The 26,842-nt window shown below is 48.0% G+C and overlaps 1 protein-coding gene across 2 annotated transcripts; it reads right to left on the bottom strand.

The window, feature by feature from the left end:
• Positions 1 to 208: 208 nt before the first annotated feature.
• C8H10orf71 (chromosome 8 C10orf71 homolog) lies at positions 209 to 26,842 on the bottom strand. 2 transcript variants are annotated; one of them, XM_014571017.4, is made up of 3 exons: positions 26,405 to 26,842; positions 10,886 to 11,097; positions 209 to 8,128 (listed from the first exon to the last, which is right to left on the bottom strand). In XM_014571017.4, exon 3 carries the CDS (start codon positions 7,949 to 7,951, stop codon positions 3,434 to 3,436), a length of 4,518 nt encoding a protein of 1,505 aa, XP_014426503.3. In that variant the 5' UTR covers positions 7,952 to 8,128; positions 10,886 to 11,097; positions 26,405 to 26,842; the 3' UTR covers positions 209 to 3,433. The 2 variants fall into 2 exon arrangements, with proteins under 2 accessions (XP_014426503.3, XP_089636164.1); XM_089780038.1 differs by lacking the exon at positions 26,405 to 26,842 and adding an exon at positions 18,152 to 18,898.

Below are 26,842 nucleotides of genomic sequence, written 5' to 3'. Positions count from 1 at the left end.
AGGAAATACTATGCTGCTTCCGTTGCGCAAAAGGGCCAGTGTAGACAGCTGAGATTTGTTTTGCACAAAAAAGCCCCGATTGCAAAAATGGCGATCGGGGCTTTTTAGCGCAAAAGTGCATCTAGATTGGCACGGACGCTTTTCCGCAAAAAGTGCTTTTGCGGAAAAGCGTCTGTGCCAATCTAGATGCTCTGTTCCAAAAATGCTTTTAACGGAAAAGTTTTCCGTTAAAAGCATTTCCGGAAAATCATGCCAGTCTAGACGTAGCCACAGAGTCATTGCTGTACCTTTTCCCCCACAGAAGGAGTCTACAGAAAATTCCAGACACATAACAAGACTCCTATTCAGATTTGTTTTCAAATCTCTTGATGTATGTTTTCTTCTTAGTTCTATGTACCTTCTCCGGTGTCTACTAGGGGTTTAAGCGACTAGTCGACTACCCCATAAGTATAGACTTAGCTGGTAGTCGAATCACTACTCAACTAGTCACCTCCCCCGTCCTCTGTAGAATCACTACTCAACTCGTTGAATCACTACTCAACTAGTTGCTTCCCCCCGTCCCCTGTATCAGAGGCAGTAAGGTCGGGGGGAGGAAGAGGAGCCGGTGCTGGGGGTACCTGGCTTAAAGGCTGGTTCCCCCCAGCACCATCTCTGCAGCAGAGGAAAGGAGAGGCAGAGGTGCAGCGGAGAAGCGGCAAGAGCAGGAACTGAAGCAGTGCCCGCTTACGCCAGGTCCTGACTGCTACTCCTCTGCCTTTGAAATGTAGCAAGAGAACTTTGGATGTGCACAGAAAGAAGGAGCAGTGGTAAGTATATTGCCATACAGAATTTCTTTTTACACAGCCAAGTATTACTGCAGTTAAATAAAGCTGTTTTAATATCCGATTGAGTCAAAAAGGAGGGGGGGGGATTGAACCATAATTATTTAATGACAGTAGACTTGGAGATTCCAAAATTAAAGCTTTATCACTGCAAAAACACAAATTATCAACATCACATGTCAAAATATACAAAGTAAATATCCTTCAATCAAATTCTAGTAAGTTCTAAAGCAGCATTCTTCTTTCGATAAATTTGGATAATTATTGATGGAAATATTTTTTTGATGGCTTGCCTGTTTTCACTGAAATCAACATTTACCAATGAAACTCTAATCATTCCAAGCCTACAGATATGTAATATTTATCCTTCATACTTGCTTTGTGCTTGATGAGCTGCTGTGTTGTATAAAAGCTGGCACAGCAGACAATAAAATATAATGCCTTCAGGGGCCTAGGAGACCTACTGAGGTCTCTTCCAGTCCTACAATTCTAATGTGGAGGGTGCCATGTAAGAAGTTTGCAAAATATTGGCAAGGAAATAGAAGAGCGTTCAAACCTGGACTCGTGCCTTACCTCCCCTATTTGAGAAGGAATCCTTGTTCCTGAAGCACTCATGTTTTACAAATGCTTGTGCTCAAAAAAGAGCCCCTTTTCCTAGGGGGACCTGGAATGCCTTTTTCTGAGGTAAAATGAGCCCAGTCCAAGTCAAAGATTGCATAGAAATTGCGTTTTCACAAACGTGTTTGCTTATACTTAGGCATCTTGCTGAATTTCATCGAAAACTCAGACCTGAGAGGTGCAAACTGGCCCCCAAATCACAGCGTCACATCAGTTGTGCACGACTGTGAAAATTTGCGAGAGAAAATAATTTAGAGCCCAATCCAAAACCCACTGATCTAAACAGAATGATTCCTGAGGATTGGGACCATCGACCCTACGAGAATTGTATCAGTAGACGGGGGCAATGAAAGGGAGCATTTGTTTGGCTTACATAGGTTCTGAATGTAAAGATGTATGTTGCGATGGGCAAACCTCAGGTGGTTTAAAATCCACCTTCAATTTGTGGATTGAAGTATCCAAAAAGTGAAGCTTAATCAAACCTCTTTGGTCTATATCATGAGAACAAGCCCTCTCATGAGAAATCCCGAAATCCCAGGGCTGGTTAGACCGTGCCCAAGAACAACCTCTGTCAGACTTACGATTATAGTTCCACTTCTTTTTCCCCGTTCTTCTTCAGCTATAGAGAAAAGGCCGGATTTGCCCCTTATTTGATTGTAAATCAAGAGAAACTCTACTGAGAACAACTGAGTTATTCTGGTGTAAGAGGAGAATCGGGCCCAAAGTTATTCTTCCGAAGAGCTTTTACTTTTACATTTTCCCTTGGGGAGCACAAAATGAAAGGGAGGAGGATTTTAAAAAAAGAAACCAATGTGCAGAAAAAGAGACATTGATAAGCGGACATATTACTGTGTATTGTATTTGCACCATCATGTTACCATGCATTTCTGATTAGTCAGATCTTTGACAAGGTACCATCCAGTATAGGGTGAGAAAAAGAGCTTAGAAAAGAATGGTACAGAATTGATACAGAGCTTTCTGAAAAACCGGATGCTCAAAATAAGTTACTTTCTTATGGCACTTTCTAAAAATGAATAACCTGGCTGTCGCTTGTCACTTTTTTTTTAAAATCACAGAATACAACAGTCCAAAATAAGGAACAATTAAACATTTCTCACTTTTTTAAAAAAGTTAGCTTTGTGTTTCAGTAGTGCTTTGTAAGAAAAAGAAAAACCTCTGAAACAATAATCAAAACTCCTCCCAGTCTAACAAAACCTATTGCACCTGCATCTCCTTCAATTTTGCTCCTGGGTGGACTTTTTCCAGGCCAACTTTCACTCTGGAGTGAAGTTTGAGAGCTATGTAACGAGAAATTCCTGAGACTAGGGGCTGAATATAGGGAAGTATTTGTCCATCTCAAAATGCTAGCAGCAGTTTAGCAGGGATGCACAAGTGTATCCGATGAGTAGAGATGCTGCTTTTACTTATCAATGTTTCGGGTTTGCTTTCAGTTCAGGTGCTGTATTGTATAACCGGTATACAACCGACTAGTCATTCATTTCTGGCTCGTCAGAGTACACCAAAAAGTGACTCTCTGACCGCTATGGCTGATGTTCATCGCCAGATATTGTCTATTTGTAAACGTGGTTTCAAGACAGAGTGAGGAGTCGTAAGTAGAGTTAGCATCTGTTCTCAGAATTCTTACTACTTGTCACTTGTCACACCGCACCACCCGAAAAACTGGACAGGATCATGTCCATTTTTGCAATCCTTGTGTCCCCAGTGGCAAAGCTACAGCGGTAGCAGCCACAGAGGGTGGTTTCAGACCATCAGATTTTTATTTTGACAGCATAGTCCCTTTATTTTATTGATAAGCCAGGGTTGACCCCAACAGCAGACTTCCTCACAGTGACATCTCTCCCCTTTGGAGTCGCAAACCTTCCTTCTCCTTCTCACCCAAACCGTGCCACAACCAGATCCAGACGTTAGTGTTTACAAATAATGAGTGCGTGTCTGAATGTATTTATATTGAAAATAATTTAGCATTTCAGGGCTTAAGAGATCCCCTCGACAACGAAATCCTCTAAATCACCGATTGAAATGATGTCCATGCATATAGCTGGACTTGTGTCTTCTTGACAAGTACGCTGAGTTTCATCAGCATGCTGACTATGAGAGTCAGATACAGGTTCAATATAGGGTTGGCTCTCTGGGGATGGAGAATCTCTGTCTTCCTCCTGCCAGTCTTCAGCTGGCATGCCTGGGACATTCTGCATGAGCGAAAGAGGTTCAGACTGTTGGGAAGTTGATCTCAGAGTAGGCACGGATACAGGCAGCTCACTGGGGTACAGGACGCAAGGAGGTTTCATGTTTTCCCAAGAGGCTGGTTGGTGTAAGCCCCTTTCGGAAGAACGGACTGGGACTTGGATGTATTTGCCGGTGTCTGGCTCATAAAAGGTCTTTAAATGAACTTGAGCATCTAGGTCGACGATGAAGTACTCCCCTGAGTCGGGATCTTGAAGGAGTTTACGCTGAATTGCAGGTAAAGAGGGCGTGGGGCTAACTGACGGGGCACCTTTGAGTCTTACCAGGCTAGATTCTGAAGGAGGACAAGGTGAACGGGACACAGGAGATGGTGGAGAATGGTTCCAGGGTACGGGGGATAATGGAATCTGTCCAGCCTGGGATGGCTTTCTCACCACAACATCTGTCTGCTCCATTGGAAGGCTCTTCTGCTGCACCTCCGTCTTTTTTCTCTTGTTGGCTAGCCTTTTGGCTCGCCGCAGGGCCTTTTCGCTTTTCGGTGGCACTGCGGGGGGTTTGCCCAGCGGTTTCGCCATACAACTCTGGGATCGCTCGTTTGTCGGCCTCGAGTCGCTGGTGTCCTCAGCCAGCAGGCTCCTCTGCATGGAATCGAGTATTTCCTCTGCCGAAATGTCAGCCTTGTTCTTTGTGACCACATTCAACAAAGCGGGATTTGTAATCTCCTCTGCCTTCATTACCTGCGAACTGGCAATTTTCTCTGGCAAGGGACTGTTGATAGCTGAGTGTACGATGCTCTCTGACCTTGGGTTTGTTACAGGGGTACACGCAAGATCATCTGACATCACAGGTGTTTCTTCCAAGTGTCTGATGTCTCCTGAAACATCGCTGATTACAGGGCAGTACACATGGTTCTCTAACATAGAGCTTATTGCAGGAGAACTACTCTCCCTCGTGATTATTTTTTTCGCACATGACCCACCTCTCCTATTGGAGAAAAGATGATTCTTAAAATAATTTTTCTCCTCTAAAGGGGGACCCAGTTGGCGTTGTGATGAGCTATCTTCTAATGCTGACTTTGGCCGTGCTAAGTACTGCTTTGCCCTTCCTACCTTGGGCTTCTCTTGGCTTCGGTGGACATTTTCCTCTTTACTTTTCCCAACTTTATTTAATAAAGTAGGAGTCACTTCCTCATCTTCTCCCAACGTCCTTAATGAAAAACTCCCTACATCTTCAGAAAGGGTGGGCTCCCATGTTAGGTTGGTGTTATCTGTCCCTTGAAAGCCCATGTCGGCTGGAGTACACACCAGCGCATCCCCATTTCTGATAAGTCCATCTTCTCTTGCATCCTGTTCTTTTATGTTCCTCAATAATGACCGCTCAATTTCTTGAATGCTGGGTGTATCACGGCCCTGCCTGTAAAGCGGCTTGCCTTTCTCTACAGTAGCTTCCAGTTGTCTTTGTGTTTCCCTGTAACTACTACTGACTGTTTCTTCTAGGGACAAGGACCTAAGGAGAGGCAGCTTGATGGCTTTTATCACGGGGGAGGATTTGAATGTGTTGTCTTTAATCAGAAACAGACTGGGTTTCAATGGATTGGAAGATTGCGATGTTGGCTCTTCTCCCTTGGGGATGAGAGTGTCCTTGTTGTCTTCTGCTGCAGAATTCACACTACTGGCCTCTTCCCTCTTCTCACTCGTCCACCTCTCTTCAGTCAGGCTTTCGCTTTCGTCCAGTGCCACCTTTCCCTTGCTCCTCTCTTCTGTACTAGTGTCCCCATTACTAAACGCATACAACGGAACCTCCTCTTCCTCTCCCGGTTTCCCTTTCCTACTTGGCTTGTCATCTACATTCTGTTTCCTTCTACTCCGCTGGCTTTCTTCCAGGCATGCTTTCTGGAACAGCTGAATCAGCGAGAAAGAGTCCTCCTGAAATGGCTGATCGACTGTGGTCACAAAAGAGTATTCAGAAGAACTATTGCTGGTCTTGCCTTGATTTTCATTGCTGCTTCTTACATGGCTTTCACTTTCATTGTAAGGAACATCATCTCCTGCTGGTGGAAGGAGTTTGGGGGGGACTCCATTCTGGCTTTCCGCATCTCTTTCACGTTCATGGCCTTGTATGCTGGAATTATACGTTTGCATTTGATGCGCAGCTGTTGCTTCTGTATTGTCTCTACTGTGGCATTTCAGTGAAGGGTAACGTCGACTTTTCCTTAAACCATGTTCGTTTGACAGGTATCCAGAGAGAGAGACGTTTTCATTGTACTCGATGTCTTTCAATGGATCTTTGTTATTTGAATGATCCTGTTGCAAATTGTCTTGATTTTGGTAAAACGCAGGATCGACTGTTGCCTGGGGTGAATTTAAAGAAAGGTAACTGTCTGTGAAGTATCCCTTTAACTCAGTTGTATTGTGCTTTTCCTGGATAGTGTCTGTTGGTACAAAAGGTCCATAGCTTAATTCATCTCTCTCTGCAAACTCGAAGCTACTGTCTTCCGGAAAAGTAGACACCATAGCATTCATGTTTACACTCCCTTGTTTTGTGTTTTCCTTAGCCTTGTTTTTCTCTTTTAGGAGGGGCGAGGGACTGTAAGTGCTTTTCACACGTTTTCTGACATCCTTCAGGTTGAATAATAAACTTGGTGCTTTAGATTTGTAATTATCCCGAGGCAGATACTCACTAAATCCGCTTCCCTCACGTTCTTTTGCTGCTACAGGGTCAGGCATTGGGGGTGTCAAACTCACTGGTTGATTTGCTATCTCTTGTTTTGAGGGTATGATTGGGGTTAAAAGTTTTGTGATGTTGAAGGAGGGGCTAACGGAATCAGGGGAGTTTCCCTGTTTATTTTCTGCAGTTGTGTCAGCAAAAGGTTCCACAGCAGATGGCTTTTGATAAAAGGAGAATTCTTCTCCACTGAGGGGTAACTTTTCATTTGAACTCGGCTGTGCTTTCACTGTGGCCCTCTTTATATTCCTCTGTCTTCTCCACGGTGGACAGACATAGTCCATTTCAGGCTTGGTTGACTTCTTCTCTGTGCAAGCATCTTGGGACACAGGTGGTGGTGGAGAAGGGGCCTTGTATACAGGTGATTTGGGGAGACCAGAGACCTGGGGTAGAGATGCTGATGGGCCAGAGATGAGGGGTACAGGTGCTGGTGGAATCGGAATCTGAAACTCAGCTGCTGGAGAGACAGGGACGAGATGACCAGGTATTACTGGAACAGGGACCTGAGATATAGTGTCTGGTGGAACATAGTCCTGGAATTCAGTTGTAGGGGGAAATAGATCTGTCAGGAAATCCTTTTCCTGAATTCTAGCCCCTGAGACTTTTCTGTGTGGTGGCTTATGTGCAGATGTATAGGATCCTTTAACCAATGGTGTTTCTTCAAAGCGTGTAATAGCCTCCTTTTTTGGTATAATAGCTGCAAACTCCTCTTTTTCACTCAGTTTATTATGACGGTCATTCCATGATTCAAAGGCGCTGTTCTCACTGTGAAGAAAATTGCCCTTTTTTGCTGGTTCTTTAACTTTTGCGCGCCTGTTTTTGGCTGCCTTTTTAGAAGAGCTGGTGAGATTTGCCTTAACCACATTGGACATGTCCATCAGTGCAGGATGATCAACATGTGGGCCAAAGTAGTTCATATCAATTTTATTCTGTCTTTTCTGGACCTCGTGTTTGTCACGGAGCCAGTGGTTATCTCGATATACGTCAGAAAATTGGGAAAGTTCCCTCTGCATGTTGAAAAGCGCTGTGTCTTTCCAGAAAGCTATGTCATTTCCCTGAATTAATTTGCATTTTTGAGAGCTGTTTTTAACTGGCAGTTTGACTGCTACCAGGGAACTTTCTGGACACTGGTTTTCAGTCTTATCAAATGTCTTAATCAAACAGGACACTTTTGAGGCAGGTTTGTTTTTCCTTGGACCAGCTGCTGGTAAATTTGGCTTTTTCATTTCCGCCGTGCTGTGTTTAGCAACCTTTTTCTCGTCTGGCGCACGTTTTGGTAGATGCTGGAATGTTGAAGCCCAAGTTGTATGCTCGTTGTTTTTCGATGATAACTTATTGTAGATGTTGCTTCTCTTGATGGCATGGTTCAGTGTCCCTTGGTGAATTTTAGTAGTGAACTGGTAGGTGATGTCCGGCGAAATGACAATCTCCAATTCATTGTTAGATGCTTCGAGTTCTGCCACGCACAAACTCTTGAATGCTCGATCTGTGAGGCTGCAGACCTCTCTGTCTGTATCATCCAGGAGGCTCCCTATACTAGAAGAGTCACTAAGTCCATCCGCGTGTTTCTTATTTCCCTGCATTGTCTTTGTGAGTCATGAATAAATTATCCCAAGCATTAATTTATTATGTGAAACAGGCAGAAGATTCTGTTGGATATTCCCACTCGTCTGCAATGTTTTCTCCCAGAATTCTTCTTCCAGAACGTATTTGCTTTACATTAATTCACCTTATGGAATCGCAAAATGGGAGTTTCTTCTCTGCAAAGCCAACAGACAAGAAAATACCAATGAGCAGACTGTACAATCATCTTGTCTTACAGCATCTTCCATTCATTTGATCCTTTGTTTAATCAAATCAAAATCTCAGGAATCATTTAATTAATAATTAAAAATACTTGGTCACCTTAAATGGGTATCACTGGATAATTCAATCACTGGAAGGCGCTGTTGAATTTATAAGAAAAACAGGGATCTCAGTTCAGCTGTTGATTTAAATGGACTTAAGTGCATACTTCAAGTTAAGCATGTCTTTAAGTGCTTTGCTGAGCAAGGGCCAACACTTTTACGTGAGAGGAAGAGAGGCAGTTGTAGTTTTAACACACACAAGCATGTGAAATCCTAGAATCACCCTGAACGGGTGTGAAAGCTACAAACTGCTTTGTCTTTAGCCGGGTTTTACCACATATCAAATACTGAATACTACGCGGGAAGATGATAGAGTGTGTTCACTATGGGAAAAATTAAGAGACCCTGTAATAAAGATGGAGCAAAAACTAGATGTTATAGGCCAAGATTTAAAAAAAAAAAAGATCCTACAGTAAGGATCTTATTAGGGAAGTAAGTCAAGTAGTCATCTAGCAACTTCCTCCCCCTTGCTCTGTCTATATAAAAGGCAGCAAGTGGGGAGGGGAGCGGGGTGGGGAGAGCAGGAGCCAGTGCTGTGGGGAGCCGGCTTAAAACCCGGTTCCCCCCAAAACTGTCTCTGTGGAATTCTATCGTCTACTCAGTTAGCTAATTAACCGCTATTTAACATCCCTAGATCCTAATACCGTATTTTCCGGCATATAAGACGACTTTTGATGTTAAAAAACATCCCCCAAAAATCGGGGGTCATCTTATACGCCGGGTATACAGCTTTGAGGCTTTGCAAAGCCTCGGGGGAAGCCGGTGGCGGGGCAGCCCAGGCGCACCGGGGCTGTCCCACTGCCGGGGCGTCCTCAGAGGCTTTGCTCCCGGTGTCCCTGGTCTGCTGGGGACCATCTTCAGCAGACCAGGGACATCGGGAGTAAAGCTGGGGAAGTGGAGGGGCGCTGGGGTATAAGACGAAACCCTATCTTTTAACTAAAAAATTAGGGGGTCGTCTTATACGCCCAGTAGCCTTATACGCCGGAAAATACGGTGAGTGGTTTGATTTTTTTTTTTCAAAAGAACCAAGCACCCAACCGTTCCCATTGATTCAGGGGTGAGTTGATCATCTGACCACTGATTTAGGTGCTTAACATGAAAGCTGTTCTTTCGGCTTCCTTCACCGGCCCTGAAGAAGAGCTGTGTGGAACTCAAAAGCATGACCCTTTCACCAGCTGAACGGAGACCGACCAAGGTAGTACCTCACCTCCCTTGTCTCTGTTCTGCTAAGTCTCCTGTACCAGCCCAGCCCCAATGATCTCCATAGAGTTGCCCCTGCTTTCCCCGAATTCACAGGCGATCTGTTAAGGACATATTTATTCCCAGCGTAAACCCACGTGCGTAACCGGAGTTATACCAGAGCACAGTGAGGTCCGTGGTGCATTAACAAATCCCAGGCAGATGCTTTTGCCATAACATACTGAAGCCAAGTACATTACACCGCAGGGGAATTGGTGCCTTGAAACCAAGGAGGCTGCTAACATCAGCATAGCCAGCAGGAGGCAGGAGCGCCTAGAGGAACTCCAATAGATCCACTAACGGAGCGCAAGGAACAGTGGTTCTCACTTTCCAGAGGAGTCCATAACCCAAGGCTCCCAGCGTTGTTAATTCAGTCAGCGGCTGTCCAGTGGATTAAAGGGAGGCCTGGTATTATGCAAACGAAGGGGCCACATTTTTCTACACCAGCCTCTAAGTCTGACCAGGGCTTGCCAGGGGGTATGCTGGACCTGCTAGCGGGCTGATGCAGCTTTCTTCTACCTCCAATGCAGGCCTTGTCTTTTAGGCCCAGTAGAGCCCTCAATTACTTTTGATTTCCCCTTGTGTGTACATTTAATAGCATGAGCCAGGCTGCCGAATTAAACACCCACCATAGAGCTGAGAGAGGAAATCCAGATCTGAGCTCCCCCCTCTGTTTTGATCCAGGGGTCCTGTTTTGCCCATCTCTACTTTACAGAGGCCTCCTGTAGGAATGGCTTGGCAGCTGGACACTGGGATTTCAGTGAACTCCCCAACTATGAGTCAGTGGTAGCCCATGTCAGGGATATTTCAGGAAACAGCCTTGCTCTAATGGATTATTCAGATTTGTGTTCTCTCTCTCTCTCTCTCTTCAGTTTTAACACTTTTATCCTCAGCAAACCTATTCGTAGGCCACATCTTCACTTGCAGCACTGGAGATCAATCTTCTGGTGTTCGATTTAGCGGGTCTAGTTAAGACCCGCTAAATCAAACGCTGAGGGCGACTCCAATCCGCAGTTGTGAGGAGTAGCAAAGCCGATGGGAGAATTTGCTCCCATCCGTCTCCCTCTGTGAAGACGGCTCCAAGCTTGGCTTAAGATAAGCCAACTCCAGCTACAAATTTTATGTAACTGGAGTTGCATACCTTAAGCTGACCTTCCAGGGCTAGTGTAAACCAGCTGACCTCAGTGGACCTGCTTCAGATTTACTCCAGATTCAGACCACACTCAGGCCAAATACTTACTGTTACTCCATTTTTCCTTGTCTGGGATTTCTCTGATGATGTTCAACTTTCCTACCCCGGAATAAAACAGCCCGAGTCAAAACAAAGAGAACACCAATGACATGCTGTCCCATTCTTGCTGCGGCTCTTACCTGTGATGTGAATGGATCCTGCGGGCGCATACCTTTTATGTAATGTTGTTGTCGGTGCTTGAATGTATTTAGAACTTCCTCTCATGCTTGCATGTAGCCTCATTGCTGCCCATTTTTAGTGAGGCATTAAAAATAGCTCCATGAAGTAGATTTGGCAGAAGTAGGATTGTAATGTGTTTTCGACCTTCAGCATTTTTGACCTCTAGTGAACTCTGCAATTCAAAAACAAATGCTTTGGTTTGTGCCGGCTGAAGTAGGTGTGACTGGTTCATCTATTGGAACTATTCATTCATTCGTTCACAGCATAATAACCATTTTAGTAGCTAACTGCTGTTCCGTAATTCTCAATTTAGCACTGTTTTACACATAATCAGCTCAATTGGCAATGAGCTGCCGTAATTTCTCTTTGCTCCACTTTCTCAGCTTCTCAGTGGAAGTTAGATGCCTCCTTTTGAGTAGCTGTACTTTAATCCTTAGTGCACTCAAGACAACAGGCTTAATTATTCCATACTGGTTCTTGTGTCCCTCAGCTTAACACCTCAGTGTACTTGGCTTTCCCTTGCTGGTGCTTGGCCAACTCACCAGTTGAGGTGATAGGTCATATTGGCAGCCTAATCCAAGGAGGAGAGATGTTTTATACAGTAAGAAGACATGGAGCAGCTACAATCTGAACCTCTCTAGTCTGACACCCTCGAGACCTAACCGGAGCGGAACCACAGAATTTTCCGAACCACAAGAAGTCAATATTGTCTAGCGGCATTACCAACACTCCCACTACTTCCTGGGCTCTGAGAAGACATGGAGGGGTAAATTAGAGCCAAATAACAGCAAAGAACAGGGCTGGTGGCTGTAAACAAACTTTAGAGAACTGCGAGAAACTTTGTCACACCTATGATAAGTGGACATATAGCTAACTAAAATCGTGCCGGACTAGAGAGGTTCAACCCATAGTACCAATCCCTTCAATTTTCCCAGCAGCAAGAAATGGGTTTTTCTCAGCCTCTAGCACATGAGAGAAACCCTTGGAAATTAGCAAGGTATTAAACAGAGAACTAACGTAAACGATGCCTGTCCAGCTGTATTTAGAGAGACAATGCGGGTGAGGTAATTTCTTTTAGTGGCTCTTTGATTCCATAGAGAGAAGTTGGTCTGATAAAAGATATGACCTCACCGTGTCTTTCTAATATTCTGGAATCAACATGGCTACCACAACCCTGCACACAGCCAAACATACTGCATTTGGAAACACAACAGCGCTTCCTGTATTTTGGCCAGCAGAATCTAGTATTCACCCCAAGAGCAGGCAACATAAGGGGGAAATCTTGAGAGCTATGAAAGTGAACAACAAACTTAGCTTTTTTAATAGCTGCCACCAGCAAAGCTACTGCTGCCAGGTTCGACACCTCAGAGTAATAGGGTAGGGAGCTTTTCATCTTTAGGGGACTTGTCTGATGGCAGCCCAAGGTGATTAAAGCCAGAAATTTGTTACTATGTGTTTGGCATTTTGAGGCTACGTCTACATTACACCTGTTTTTCGGAAAAAGGTATGCAAGTTACGCTCCGCAATTTGCGTACCTTTTTCCGATTCTTTTTTCGGAAGAGGTTTTTCCAAAATTTGGCCTGTCTACACTGGGCCAAATTTCAGAAAAACCTCTCTTTCGGAAGAGCCCTTCTTCCTCCTGAAACGAGGTTTGCAGGGCTTCCGAAAGAGTGCGTCTGCTCTTACGAAAAGTTTTTTGGAAGAGCAGACGCGTTCCCTGGATGTGGCGGGGTTTTTCCGGGATACTTTTGGTATCCCGGAAAAACTCCATAGTGTAGACAGCCTGAGAATCTATGAATAGATGAGTTTTAGTGTAATTTCTACTGGACAATGCCACCCTTCCAACACTCAGGAGAAGTCTACACTGCAGTTAGACATGCGTGTCTGCCCATGTTGGCCGACTCCGGCTCTAAGGCCTCAGGGGCTGTTGAGTTGTGATGTGGAGGCTCAGACTCAGCATGGAGCCCAAAGTAGAAGGGTCCCAGATCTTGGTCTGTAGGACAAATGTCTACACTGAAATTAAATAGCCACTTAGCCCCATCCTGGAAAACCCATGTCAGCTGCCAAGGGTGTCTACTCGCAGTGTAGACAGGCCCTTCGTGGCAGTGGAAGCAAAGAGCAATGATTGACTGAGCCGTGGTCACAAAGCACTTCTCCCTTTCCGAAGGGTGGCCCTTGGTGCCTAGAGCTACGAAGATGCTTACAAAGGGGCCGTGTATGGGAAACTCCCCCTGCTGTGTCTTGGCCTGCCTCTTTCCTGGGGAGAACTCCGAGAATGTCCAGCACGTTTTAGTGAAATACCAACAGACTGTAGTTTCCACCATGGATTGACGTTCACCCAAAAGGATACGCAAAGATCAGAAAGACAAAATAGCCAAGATTATGTATTAGACATGGCGTCAAGTTCCCAGGTCTGCACTTTTCCAGAGCATTCAGATCTGGGGTTTTGGTTAAGCCCGTTCTAGAGATGGGACCTATGGTGAAGTTTGGTGGTACAGATTGAGAGCCAAACTTCACCCAAGGTCAGCTGGATCTGGATCCGGTGCTTTGAGTTCAGGGTCATATTTGTTCAGCATCTACCTGTGCGGTTGGGGTCATGTGTCTTTTGGCCACTGCTGACTTTGGCCATAAAGACAATCACCATTACTAATGCACAAGAGCAGACGAGCCTTAAGAACATTTTAAGACCTTCTGGAGAGCAAGCGGTCCACCTAGAAAGAACAGCAGCTAACCACTGTTAGAAAAGGCACCGCAACAGGTTTAACCATTAGCAGACATGGCATCGTGTCAAAAAGCCTACCAGCTAGATTAAAACAGAGTGAAGCCAGGTCTACAATGGCAGAAAAAATCAATGCAAGATATGCAACCCCAGCGACATCAGTTGCATAGCTGGAGTTGACGTACCTTGCACTGATTTTTTTTTCTGGGGCGGCCCCACAGCAGTAGGTGGTTGGAGCAAAATGTTCCCGTTGACTTTCCTTACTTTTCACAATAGGGAGGAGTACTGGTGCTGAAGGGGGCGCCCTCAGCATTTGATTTAGCAGGTCTAGGAAAGACCGGCTAAATCAAATCCTGGAGGGTCGATCCTCCAGCAAGTAGAGAGGTGGCCTTAGAAACACTTTACATGAGCTCTCCATGACAGACTTTCCCTGAGCCTGGATACACCACCACAATCCTCACTTTTTTTTATTTTTTGTTTTGTTTTGTTTTTTGAATTGACTAATGCCGACCCCCAGAGGCCCTAGAAAGGCTCTTCACTGCTGTGATCATAAGTGACCCCAGCAAGTGAATCCATAATGTTGCACCTCACAGTCGCTGCTGGGTGGGCTGCAAGGTGTATTCCTCCTTTGTAGGTTGGTTTTTGGGGGACCATCAGTTTAGTCTTGACTTAGGGAAAGCTCCCCCTGACTTCAGTGGGGATGATACATGTATGAGAAGCTCTTGATTGAGTCCTGTATGGTTGGGGTGGAGTGTATTTTTGTGTTTTTGTGTTTGTTTTTGCATCTCTACTAGATACCTCTTCTGGTGGGGTTTTTTAGACTGCCTTTTGGTTGCTGTGACACACACTTTAAGTGGGCCCACATCAATGTTCCCTCTGATCTTTTCCATCCATATGCAGAATAATTTTTCTGCTTTGTGCAGCGAGGCATGTGCAAATGTGCACCACCAGTAGAAACAAAACCCAAGCTGTGGGCACTCTGCTAATCTGCTGGGCAGCATTTGAATCTCTCCTGGGCAGCCGTACAAGCACCTGGCTTACAGGGAACCCTGGCACACAAATACTTTCAGAAGTAGGGTGCTCTATGTACAGAAGTGAAGTCACAGCTGTAGCAATGGGGGTTCACACTAGCTCGAAGAACCTTTCCTCATGGCAATGTATCTGGAAATACTCTAAAGAGGCCAAAATGAAATAAGGGGTTAAGCATTTTAAGAATACAGCGTAATCTGTTAGAGGAGCAGAATGTTCAGCAACCCAAAGGCACCCAGCATGATACAACAGCTGAAATATTGGACAAAGAAGCTGTTTATAACTCTTTGAGTAACCTGGCGAAGCCGCATTCCTTTACCCTTTTGTACGACTAGGGCAGCCAGCTGCACCCAGTGAAGTCCTGGAATTGCATTTGAAATAGCTGTAAAATTCAGGCGTGGATCAGGATTCAAATGGTTCCATTTAGGGGATTTTGTGTCTGGCCTGTGGTAGAGGCTGTGCCGGCAAGGGATAAAGTTGGGGCCTGGGTTGGCAATACAGGAAGTCCCCGGGTTACGTACAAGATAGGGACTGTAGGTTTGTTCTTAAGTTGAATTTGTATGTAAGTCGGAACTGGTACATATTGTAGGGGAAACTCTAGCCAAACATTTCTTCAGAGCTCAGTTTTATTCTCCCACACCTCACTTCCCTCAGTCCTTTATTCTCAAGCTGAGGTGTCTGCTGGGAAAAGCTGCTCCGCGTCTCCCTGGTCTGCTGGGGGGAGCGCTAGCTTTGCGTCTCCCTGGTCTGCTGGGGGGAGCGCTTGCTTCGCATCTCCCTGGTCTGCTGGGGGGAGCGCTAGCTTCGCGTCTCCCTGGTCTGCTGGGGGTAGGGGGCAGGGCGCTAGCTTCGCGTCTCCCTGGTCTGCTGGGGGTAGGGGGCGGGGCGCTAGCTTCGCGTCTCCCTGGTCTGCTGGGGGCAGGGGGCGGGGCGCTAGCTTCGCGTCTCCCTGGTCTGCTGGGGGCAGGGGGCGGGGCGCTAGCTTCGCGTCTCCCTGGTCTGCTGGGGGTAGGGGGCGGGGCGCTAGCTTCGCGTCTCCCTGGTCTGCTGGGGGTAGGGGGCGGGGCGCTAGCTTCGCGTCTCCCTGGTCTGCTGGGGGGAAGCAGCTAGTGCGGGGTTGCCTCACCCCATTTGTAAGTAGGGATCCGATGTAAGTCGGATCCGTGTAACCCGGGGACTGCCTGTACTGCATCAGGCAGGATTTCCAGCGCCAGCTCCTTTCTGTTCTGAAATAAAGTGCTGCTTTAGAAACGTGAATGTTTAAGGGAGCTATCGCAGGGAGGAAAATTCACCCTTTTCCTAGGCTGGCTTATGGCCGGTTTTCAGTGGAGCTCTTCCATGCCTTTTGTGATGCAGAGATTCGGTTACACAGGCTATTCCTGGTCTGGAAAGGACGGCCTGCCCGCTTTTGAGCAGCGGATCAGTCAAGCAACAGAGCTGACTGCAGGCCGGGGCAGGTGACATCACTGTTGCTGCAATGTCTGAAGGCCGGGTTTTATTTTTTCTCCTTCGGGTCAGCGTTTGGTGGAAATGTCGCACCATGATGCATCGCTGTGGCATTTTGGCAGGGGCCCTGTGTGTTACATTATAGCCGCTCGTCATCAGCCCTGCCTTGCCCTGGGTGGAGGAGGGGGGTGTCTTTGTATTTCTGTGGGATGATTTCTCCCTGTGGCGCTTGCGGTAGGGGGTCTGCAAGGAATCCCAAAATGTGCCTCCACTGGGTGACTAGCGGGCGAGGTTTATTTAAGGGCATGCTTTGCTTACGCTTACGATGGCTGCCGCGTTGCCTGCTATGTGTCCCGGGTCTCCGTTGGCTACAGCGAAGGGCCGTTCTCTCTTAACTTAAATTGGGAGTGGGGAACCTAAGGCCCCTGGCTTGCCTGGATCTGGCCCCCAAGGCTCAGCACTCCCCCCCCCAGCATCAGGGAGCCTGTGCTAGCGCTCCAGCCCCCCCCCAACCATTCCCCAAGGGGCTGGAGCACACAAAATCTACTAGCCAGAGCCCCCCAAGGCTCTGGTGTGTGAGGGGAATATGGGGAGTGTCTTTAGCCTTCTCAGTCGGGGGCCATGTCAGTGAGGATTTGGGGTTCTTTTGTGGGGGGGGGGGGCTTCTCACTTGTGTGCAGCCCCCGACTGATTTTTCTGTGGCTCAGCGACCCCTGGTTTAATTAGTAGCGGCTTCTTTCTTTGGATCAGGAGGCTCAAAGTCCTCTCCTTGCTGTGGGCAGGAAGTCGCCAGTGGCCTCCCTATTCGGCACACGGACCACTAGGAAGGGTGGTGTGGTCCGTCATGAATCACAATATCATTATAATTTTGCAGAAGGGGAAACTGAGGCACATGGGCCGAGCTGCCCCCTCCCCCATGGTATTTAGGCACCTAACTCCCATTGATTTAGACTGGGAATCAGGCTCCTAAATATCTTTTGATCTGGACCAAGGATGCTGCAGTTCCTTGTGAAAGGTCACCCTGTGAATCCCCGTCAGGATTGAGACAAGAACCGAAAATGCCTGCACACGGAAGTGCAGACACCTCCTCTTGGGCGTGGGAGGCCTCACCCCAGCAGTGGGCGAGCTGGGATGCCTGGCATGAAGAAAACACTCCCCCCACAGGCATAACGGGGCAGAGTCTCAGCTCCGTCAGAGCTCTGCTCTTCACAACGGAGGGGCGGGAGTCCAAAGGGGTTGTAATTCCTTGCTCCGAGGTCCCCAGCCATGACAGGCCGAGGCAGGGGGAGGAGGGGGGCTGTGCCACGATTCCATGGGCTCTGCAGAAAGCGAAATTCTGGGATGGAGGTTGGGTGCAGAAGGGGGTAGAGGACTGGGGTGGTGGCGAGGACGTGCAGGCAGAGGCAGCGGGTGAAGCTTTCCCCTCCCACGGTGTGAAGAGTCACATGGAGCAGCCAGTCCCTTTGCGGCGAGGGATCCGGGGCGGCTGGTGGAAAGGCTTGCTGGGCCGGATACGGCCCGTGGGCCCCGGATGAAGGAGTCCAATGCACGCAAAGTCTGCCACGCTCTATCCCGAAAGGGACCGCACCTCTTTGTCAGATGCAAAGAATCAAACTGCAGCAAGTGAAACAAACGGTTCACACGCCAGCCGAGCCTGCTTCTAAACACAACACAGAACCATTCCCCCAGTTGCCCTAGCAGCTTAATACAGTAAAACTCCAATTGTCCAGCATCCAGTGGTCCGGCACTCCTACTGGTCCGGCACCAACTGGAACCCGGAAGTGCTCCAGCCAGCCGTACAAATGGAGCTCCTGTGAGCCCCACGCGTGTGGGGCTCACAGGGCTGGGAAAGGGGAGGAGAGGGGAGAGGAAGGGGATACCCCTGTGACGGGTCTGCTGGGACCTGCACTGCGTCTGGCCGGAGGGCGGGGTCGGCAGGAAATGGCCTTTTCCCGATAGGGAAAGAGAATTTGACAAGCGCTGGCAAGAAGAGGCAGTGTTGGGCGTGACGTGGAAGCTGAATGTAACTCACCAGGGAGTGTGTTCGGGGTCCCCTCTGGCATCCAACCCCCAGAGGATGGGGGGCCATGACAGCCCCCCACTGTCGAGCCGTCTGTTTGGCTCTCGCAGTAGTGGCGGGTGTTGTGCTTCAATTCCCCCACTCTGTCGTCATTTCCTTTTTTGGGCGAGGTGCCACGTGGACGGCCCGTTTCATTGGGAAGGAGGAAAAGATTTGCTGGTACCACAGTGGATATTGGAGGGAAACGTTTTTTTGCTCCTCCTCTTTATGCCATCCCATAACCTGCACCCGGCACGTTGCCTTGGAAACAAATAAGAGCGTAGGAAGTGCAAAAACACATCTGGAATGGGGCCGAACCGCTGCGGGGACCCCAGCAGGGGGCAGGCCTGGCTGGCAGAGGGCAGAACACCTGGGCCTTTGAGAACCACCAGAGCGGAAGCCCACAAAAGAGGGTGATATTTATCCTCAGAGACGGGAAAGCAGGGCAGCTCTTGCCTTGCTCTGCCTGCCTGGAGGAGGGATCTCTGCGGCGGCCTCCACGAACAGCAAGCAGCCAGGGTCCATGCGGTCCCCAGGGTGAGGGTTGGCTGCCCAGACTGGACAGTCACCGGCCTGTATGATCTTACAGAGCGAAACCCTTGGGGGAATGACCCCACAAAGACCCGGGTTCCTGGATTGCCAGGCCAGGAGGGGCCACTGGGGTCATCCAGGTCAGGGGTTCTCAAACTTCCATTCTCCGTGACCCCCGCCTGGCATCAAAGATGCCTGCACCGCCCCCGGAGTGGGGGCCGAAGCCTGAGCTTGCCCAACCCCTCCACCCCTGACAGGACAGGGGCAAAGCCAAAGCTACAGCCCCACCGCCCTGCACTCGGTGGCGGGGGGGGGGGAGGCAGAGCCGAAGCCCAAGGCCTGGCAGGGGGCCTGTAACCTGAGACCTGATGTCCTGAGCGCTGGTAAGTCCAACACCAGCCCCGGTGACCCCATTAAATCCAGGTTCTGACCCAAGTTCTCCCTAAGCTGTGCAGCTTCCCGTTAAGCCCCATGCCGGGGCTGCTAGGCCCCGCGCTGGGCCTCAGGGCGGAAGTGGGAAGAGACTACAACAGGGTCTGTGTGGGTGGCAATTGCGGACCAGACTTTTCTCCCTGCACCCAGAAATATCTTGATCTGGCACCATTGACCGGGACATATGCTATGGTTACTTGGGTTTTGGTGGCTTCCTCTTTTGGTGCCTATCTGGCCCTTTCTAATGGTTGAGGCAGAAACCTTTTTGCGATTTTTTTTTTTTTTTATCTTGTGGAAGGGGGAAAAAAATCCTATTTCTGGATCCTAAGGAGCTGAGTGAAGCCAAAAAAGTTCTAAGTACACGCACGTCTCCTGAAATCCAGGCGAGTTGCGGGCACGTCCTATCTTGCACGGCTGTGGCCAGTATTTCCCGGGGAGCTGTTTGGATGAATCGGTTAACAACTTGGGAAATGTACAAAACTTTCTAAAGATCCTGTGAGATCCAGAACACCCCCGGGTTGATTGAACCCAACTCCCTCGCACACAGAATGGCCCGCCAACCTCTGAAGTGTGTGTTTCAGGTTTTTATCAAAAACTGTCTCATGATTTTATTTATGGAGGATTCCTTCCCTCTTGCTCCCTCACCACATGTGATTCAGTGGCTTCCTACAAAATGCATCCTAGAAAACTGTACCCTGTCTGCACGTAGAAAGTAGGGAATATCAGACAGGGGCATCCGAAAATGCCTCTGCAGTGCAATCATAAACCATTGAGCATCCTTCTTATATGGGCCCCAGGCACAGAACTTCTATCTTATGCTGGGCACACCAGGCCCGATCCTAACTTGATCTGCATCCCGTGTAACCCACCGGGCTCAGAAGGGTGTAAGTCAGTGGAGAACCCGGCCATACGCAGATGAAAACCAAGAACCAGTTTCTCCGAATCCAGCCCCTCTCTATGCACTCCAGGGACATAAACGGAGGCGTTTACTTGGTTATTACTCACCCAGACAATCTCCTGTGTGTCTGCTAAGGCCTGAAAGAAACGGAGGGCTGAATCCTTCCTTTATTCCAGATTCATGTCCCTGTGTGGTTTCACCAAGTCCACTAGAGTTATGGCAGAGTATGTGGGAGCAGAATTTGACCCTGAGTTAGAAGCCTCCCAATTTGAGTCACTACCGATATCTAGCGTCGGGGAGAAAAGCCACCAAACTTTAGGCCTTTTAACGTGAATCTGGATCCGACTCTCTGATTCTCGTTCTTGTGATTCTGCATTTCCATGCTTCCATTCCCCCATGCTCAGCGCTCAGTAACACCAGATGTAACCCTAGAACTTCACACCAGATGGGACCATCATAGCTTCCACTCTGACCTCCTGACCGACTCCGCCCCGCCCCTGCGCACTGACCCGACCACCGAAATTAGATCAGCTGCTCAAGCCCTGAGAGCTGGCGCAGCAAAGCGCTCTGACCAGAGAGGGATACATGGCTGGGAGATTTAGTTTCCAAGGTTTCTTGTGCAGGCTGCATGGATACGGCTATTTCAGACAGACTCCCGGCTGTAGCCGTCAAGCCAGTAGATTAGCCCCTGTCACAAGTGTTTTACCAGCTAAGGCGCATGTCTGAGGGAAGGACAGGATCTAAAACTTCATATCCGTGCCAATGTGTGAGCCAAAACACAAAGGAATCACTTCTACTTAGTAATATCTTTCCTCCCAATATATCCTGCTCTTAAGAATTTGTCTCCTGCCTCCACCGTAATGCTACGAAATGAGTGCCGAATCAGTCTAGTGCCTACATACCAGGGAGGATGTGTCTGGAACAGCTGCTCAGCTGTGAAATAACCTTGAGAAGACAGAACACAGTGCTCTCTCTCTTATTGCCTTTTTCTAAAGAGATCTCTGATTTTGCATAGGCTTCCTCTTAATGAGCCAACTCATCAGTGGCCAGAATTTCCTTCTCTTTGGCTACGTCTAGACTGCAGGCTTCTTTCAGAAGAAGCTTTTCCAGAAGAGATCTTCCAGAAAAACTTCTTCCAAAAGAGAGCGTCTACACAGCAAAAGCGCAATGAAAAAGCGACGGGCTTTTTTGAAAGAGAGCGTGCACACTGATCGGACGCTAGCTTGCCTTTCAGTGGTGATTACTGTGGAAGGAATGGCCACCAGAACACCTGTGCTTTTTCTGGAGGCTGCTTCTTTCGAAAAAACACTCTCTTCCATGTCCGTACACACCTTTTTCCGAAAAAGCTTTTTTGGAAACAGGCTTCTTCCTCATAGAATGAGGTTGACCACCATTAGCAAAACCCCTCCATTCTTTTGACTTTCTGTCGAAAGAACACAATAGCAGTGGGGGCGTAAGTATTGGTTTTTCCAGCAAAACTCTGCCAGTGTAGACATACCCTTAAGCTGTGTTTGGCATGAGTTTCTTTCCGGGCGATGGTTGATGAGCGAGTTGGATTTACTGTTCCACGGGGGGAACCTGATGTGATGATTTGGTCTCAGCGCTGTTGCGGGACAGCCAAGTTCCTCTGGTCTCTTTCAAGGCTGCGCGCTGATGATCGAAATATATTATAATAACAACGAAAAAGGCAAGCAGCTCGTTCTAACCAGAATCTAGGCCTGCTCAGAAAGACACAGTATGTTGTGACCCATCCCGTACACTGCATAACTCGTGGTTGCCAAGGTAAGGCCGGTTCCCTCTCTGTGCACGCATTGCTCCAGCAGGTGTTTGGGGTCACTGAGGATGGAGGGTGAGGAACCTGAGGCTCAGGGGCTACATCCAGCCCCTGGCTTGCCTGGATCTGGCCCCCGAGGCTCAGGGCTCCCACTGCAGCATTGGGGCATCTGTGCTGGCACCCCAGCTGTCCTGCCACCCTCCTGCAGGGCTGGATGCACAAAATCTACTAGTCTGCCCCCCCTAGGTTCTACTAGTCTGACATCCCCTAGGGAGTGTCTTTCTGCTCCTCAGTCAGGTGCCACTGTCAGTGAGGGTGTGGGGTTTGGGTTTTTTTGGCTTCTCACTTATGTGTGGCCCCCCGACTGAGTTTTCTGTAGATCAGCAGCCACTGCCTCAAAAAGGGTTCCCTGCCCCTGCTGGAGAGGTTTCAGAACCCAGGTCTACGGTTGAATTTTGGAGGCCCCCAGCGAGGGATAATTATCAGGTGCTCCTTCTCGCATTTTCTTCTCCTTCCCTATTTGCCATGCATAGCCGGGGTAGGCAGATCTCGCTAGCAGATCTCTCTCCTGGCCTGGCTGAGAAGATGGAAAATGCCTTCAACCAACTTGATTCCCAGAGATGAGCTTGGCTAATTGCTGGACACTATGGCCAGGTCTTCACTAAACAGAAGATTGACACTGCTGCGATCAATCGTCCGGAGTTTGATTTAGCAGGTCTAGTTAAGACTGGCTAAATCAAACTCAGAGGGTGCCCCCATCAGTGTCCAGTACTCCTGCTTCTGTGAGGAGTAAGGGAAGCTGATGGAAGTGGGAAACTCGAAACAAGGTATAGTCTGTTCTCGCTATAAGTCTAAGATACATTCCAAAAAACTTGGACTTATAGCAAAACAACTTAAAGTGGGGAATTTTGTGCAAATTGGGTTGTTTTATTTTATTTTGTGTGTGTGTGTCTTAAGAGCGGGGAATGGGAGGATTTATAATGTAGGAACCGATGCAAGTGTCAACGACTTTAGTGTGGAATGGCAGTATACCACAGCGACTTATAGCGGGGACGGCCTGTACGTGGAGTTGCGTATCTTGATTCAACCTTCCCCTGTAGTGTAGACCTGGCCTGAGAATTGCTAACAGAGCCCCACTCACTACAGACAGGAAGCAGCCGATTCCACGGTCCTGCTGAGTTGAGGGCTGCCTTCCAATCAGAATCCGCCGGGGCCCCAAAGGCCAGGCCTGCCTCCGTGCACATCTCTCCCGGCAATTCCCTTTGGTGGAAACTTACCGTAGGCCAAAGCCTAAGTGATTCTGCAGGGACCGAAGCGAAAGGTTTTAGTTCAGGGGCAGATTTGCCTGGCTCGCAATTTCAGGATCTGATCCATTCTCCCGTAAAATCCCAAGCCCCTTCCCACGAAAATAAGGAGCAAAACTCCCATTATTTTCCGGAGATGTAGGATCAGTGCTGGCTTCCCTTGGCACGGCAGAGCTGCCCATGTGCGCACCTTTGTGCGGAGGCTGCGTCCACGGCGCGACTTTTCTTCCTAGCCCTGCGCCTTGGGTAGTGACAAAAACGAAGGCATGACACCGAGCTGAGATGTACCATGGCTTGGGCGGAGGGGGCATCCAAACGAGCTAACGTAGATGCAGTCTAAAATAAAGCTGATACCCGAGCAGGACTGACTCTAAGGCACGGCCACCCAAGTGTGATCCAATGAAAGCCGATGACAGGGGCAGAGCTGGAGAGGCAGGATCTACAGTAGCGGTGAACTGGCAGCTGCCGTTGTGTGCTGACTCCAGGCATTACCTTGGTGCGTGGCCAGGGTTCATTTGGTGAAGCTACTTTAGAGACTTTGCTAACAAATTCAAGGGCGTTTCCCCCTCCTTCTCTAATTGCAGAACATCAGCTATAAAGCGTCCAAGCAACGTTCTGCTCCAACTCGCTCGCACGTCGTTCCAAAAAGCTCTGGCCGTAACATTTGGGAGCATGCACAAGGCAAGGAAAAGGGTGGGGCGGAACGACAAGGAAGGGCTGATGGGAGGTTGCGAGTTCAGAGACTTGGAAGTGAATCTGCCTTGCGGCCGAGGCCACTTCTGTGTGTGGCTAGATGGCTTGGAATCCGTGATGGGAGAACTGAGATGGAACCCTGCCAATCCGTGCCTCTGTGTACGTCACAGGCGCTAGGGAACTTGGCGAGAGAAACACCCCCTCTGCCCGCCCGTGACCGCATGAGAGGACAGTGAGGGAATTCTGAGAGAAGGGAAGCCGTTCTCCTAAGTGTTAGGGGAGAGGGCACCCTCTGATGATCTCGCAGATGGATTCTGGAAGGGAGCAAAGATCTGAGCTTCATACAGGGCCCAAACTCTATGCGAGAGGACCTCACCCCCTCAATCACGCAAGCGGCACACACAGACCAGACAAGTGGCTCAGCACTCTCCAGCCAATCACCTCCTAGCTAGACACGGATCCTGACGTGCATGCACCAACACACAGCTTGTGCCCGCCAGCTCCTGCAGGCAACCCGCTCCGGCCAACTGCAGTTGGCATAACTTCACACAAGTAAGTGGAGTTACAGCTACTGGCCTCGGGGCAAAGCTTGACCACCAGCCTGGCACAGCTCCCCATACCCTAAGATCTACATGCTCAGTAACATACACCTCGGCTAGCATTGTGCACACATGGGTCTCGAAACGCACGCTGCCTTGCGGCGCAGCACACACGCGCCGGAAACACACGTCTCCCAGAAACACCTCCCACCATGACACAGAGGACACATGAGAGACATAAAACTTGACATCAGATCTCCTGAGGGCAGGGGACTGGACTTCATGACCTCTCGAGGTCCCTTCCAGTTCTAGTGTTCTAGGATTCTATGTTGTATTCTACAGTCCAGTATGTCTATGCAGAAAACAAAATCCTAAAGAGATTTTAAAAATCCAGTATATGCAGAAGACAAAATCCTAAAAAGATTAAATAAACCACTCACAAAATTTGCCTGATCAAACAACTCTTCATAGATCCATACACCTGGTTAAAGTGAACAAACAATCCCACATTTCAGGCGAGTGGATATTCTCCAGCCCTTTCCTGGCTCTCGTTTCTTTTTGATCTGCACCCTTGCTCGGCTCTGGTAACACCGGACTTAATCAAAGCTTGAGAGCGGGCAAGGCAAACAGGTCAGAGAAACAGGGCTGGGAAGATCCATTTCTGGCTCACATTGCATGATTATAACTCTTTCTTACTCACTCTTTGTTCTGGACTTCAGATTTAGTAGGTAAGTCCCTGTTACAAATAGTTTGCTAACCAAGTGAAGGGGGAGAAGCATAATGAAGACCCTCAGATACCAGAGTAACAAACAGGGTAGATTGCATTGTATTTTGGACCACACACAATTAAATCTATTTTACTTATTGGTATTTTCTCAGGGCTCAGCCTTCAGGTCTTTGTTCAGGTTTTTCGGTCTTTATGCAGACCAAATTCCCACTCAGGACTGAGGAAAAAAGTACACGGGCTTCAGGGTTGGACCCGTGCTTATTACGTTTTTTGCCATACGTTTTCACCCCATCTCTGTTTTCCCCACTCTTGCTTTCCAGCAATGATGGCAAACTAACACCGCACCCCTCTTATTAGAAAACTAAACCTCTCACAGGCAAATTTAGCTTCTTTGCCCACCAAAGGCCTAGGTTTAGAATTCTCTTCCCTCCTCAGCTTCCTTCCAGGACTGCGTATTTCCAGCCCATTTCACGGAGCATAATTAGTCTGGGTTCTCAAGCTCCAGTTGAATAGTTTGTCCTTTTTTTTTTTTTTTTCCCCCCCTTTCTGATGAGCTTTGCAGCTGGAATAATAAAATACAGTTCCCTATGCTGGCAGACTGAGATGTTCCTGCAACAACTGGCCTCTTAAAGCTCATGTCATTTAAGCAATTTTCCAGTGATTAAAATTGGATACATGTCATCGTTCTGGTCATTTATATCGGCCCCTGTGCCTTGCCTGGGCATGTGAGCTAGTTTGCTTTTTCACGTCCTTCATAGCACACTCAATGCTGTCTATAAAAATTTTATTTGTTTTCTATTTGTCAAAGAAAGGGGAAACAGTCTTCTTCCCCCTTGAAAAAATACCCTACCCACATCCCCCAAAACTGCAGAATGATCTTTTCTGTACGCTGGCACCAGCTGCGAAATCAAACCGATTTGTCTTGCTTCAAGTTGTTTACCGCATGATATATAGTTAAGCAACACACTTAAGAGACATTCATAACAACGTAGCAACCTTTTTCAAGGAGCAAGCTAGTTTTCTGTACAACATTATGTTTGTTTAGATTTTATTCCATAAACATTACTATCACAAAACCCCATCAACTTCCCATCTGTCGACTCTAGGGATGATTCCGCAGTCTCCAGACTGGGAGGAGATGGGCAAGAGTAACCAAAGAGACTTTTCACCTCTAATTACCGTAGGAAAAAAAATATAAATGCTGCTTAATGTTTCTCATCTGATCCGTTTCACAGTTGATACTGAAGTGCGCACGCGCTCACTCACACACACACACACACAGAGTATTAACCATTTATTTTAAAAGTCCATGTAATTTTCCCTCTTACCTTCTGTGCTCCAGTTTCCTGATCCGAGAGAGGACAGCAAGCTGTACTTTCTTCAGCTAAGCCGGCACCCCATTGCCTAGAACAGCAGCCTGCTTATAACTAACTCTTCTCATTATTTTCATGCTCCATGACACCCTTTTTAACGTGACTCCTAATGGGAGTAAGAATTGAAAACAAAACCAGAAAAAAACCTAGAGGAGACAAGCTCTGAGCCTTCCCAAACCTGACCAGCCAGGTGAAGTGAAGTGAGCAAGAAATTCAAAGTTACTAAAATGTTCTTAAATAGATATCAGGCCAGGGGAAACCAAATGGAATTCATGGTGGGGAAGAAGCAAACATACGTATGAGAATAACCATGCGGTGTCAAGTAACAGACATACTCACTCACCAGCTATTTTTACATTGCCAGTGGTAATGCTTCAGAGATACTTGGCAGAA

The sequence above is a fragment of the Pelodiscus sinensis genome, chromosome 8, assembly GCF_052426305.1.
Source record: "Pelodiscus sinensis isolate ZL-2025 chromosome 8, ASM5242630v1, whole genome shotgun sequence".
NCBI lineage: Eukaryota > Metazoa > Chordata > Testudines > Trionychidae > Pelodiscus > Pelodiscus sinensis.
Note: the sequence above shows the minus strand (reverse complement) of the source record. Positions and strands in the feature narration are given on the sequence as shown.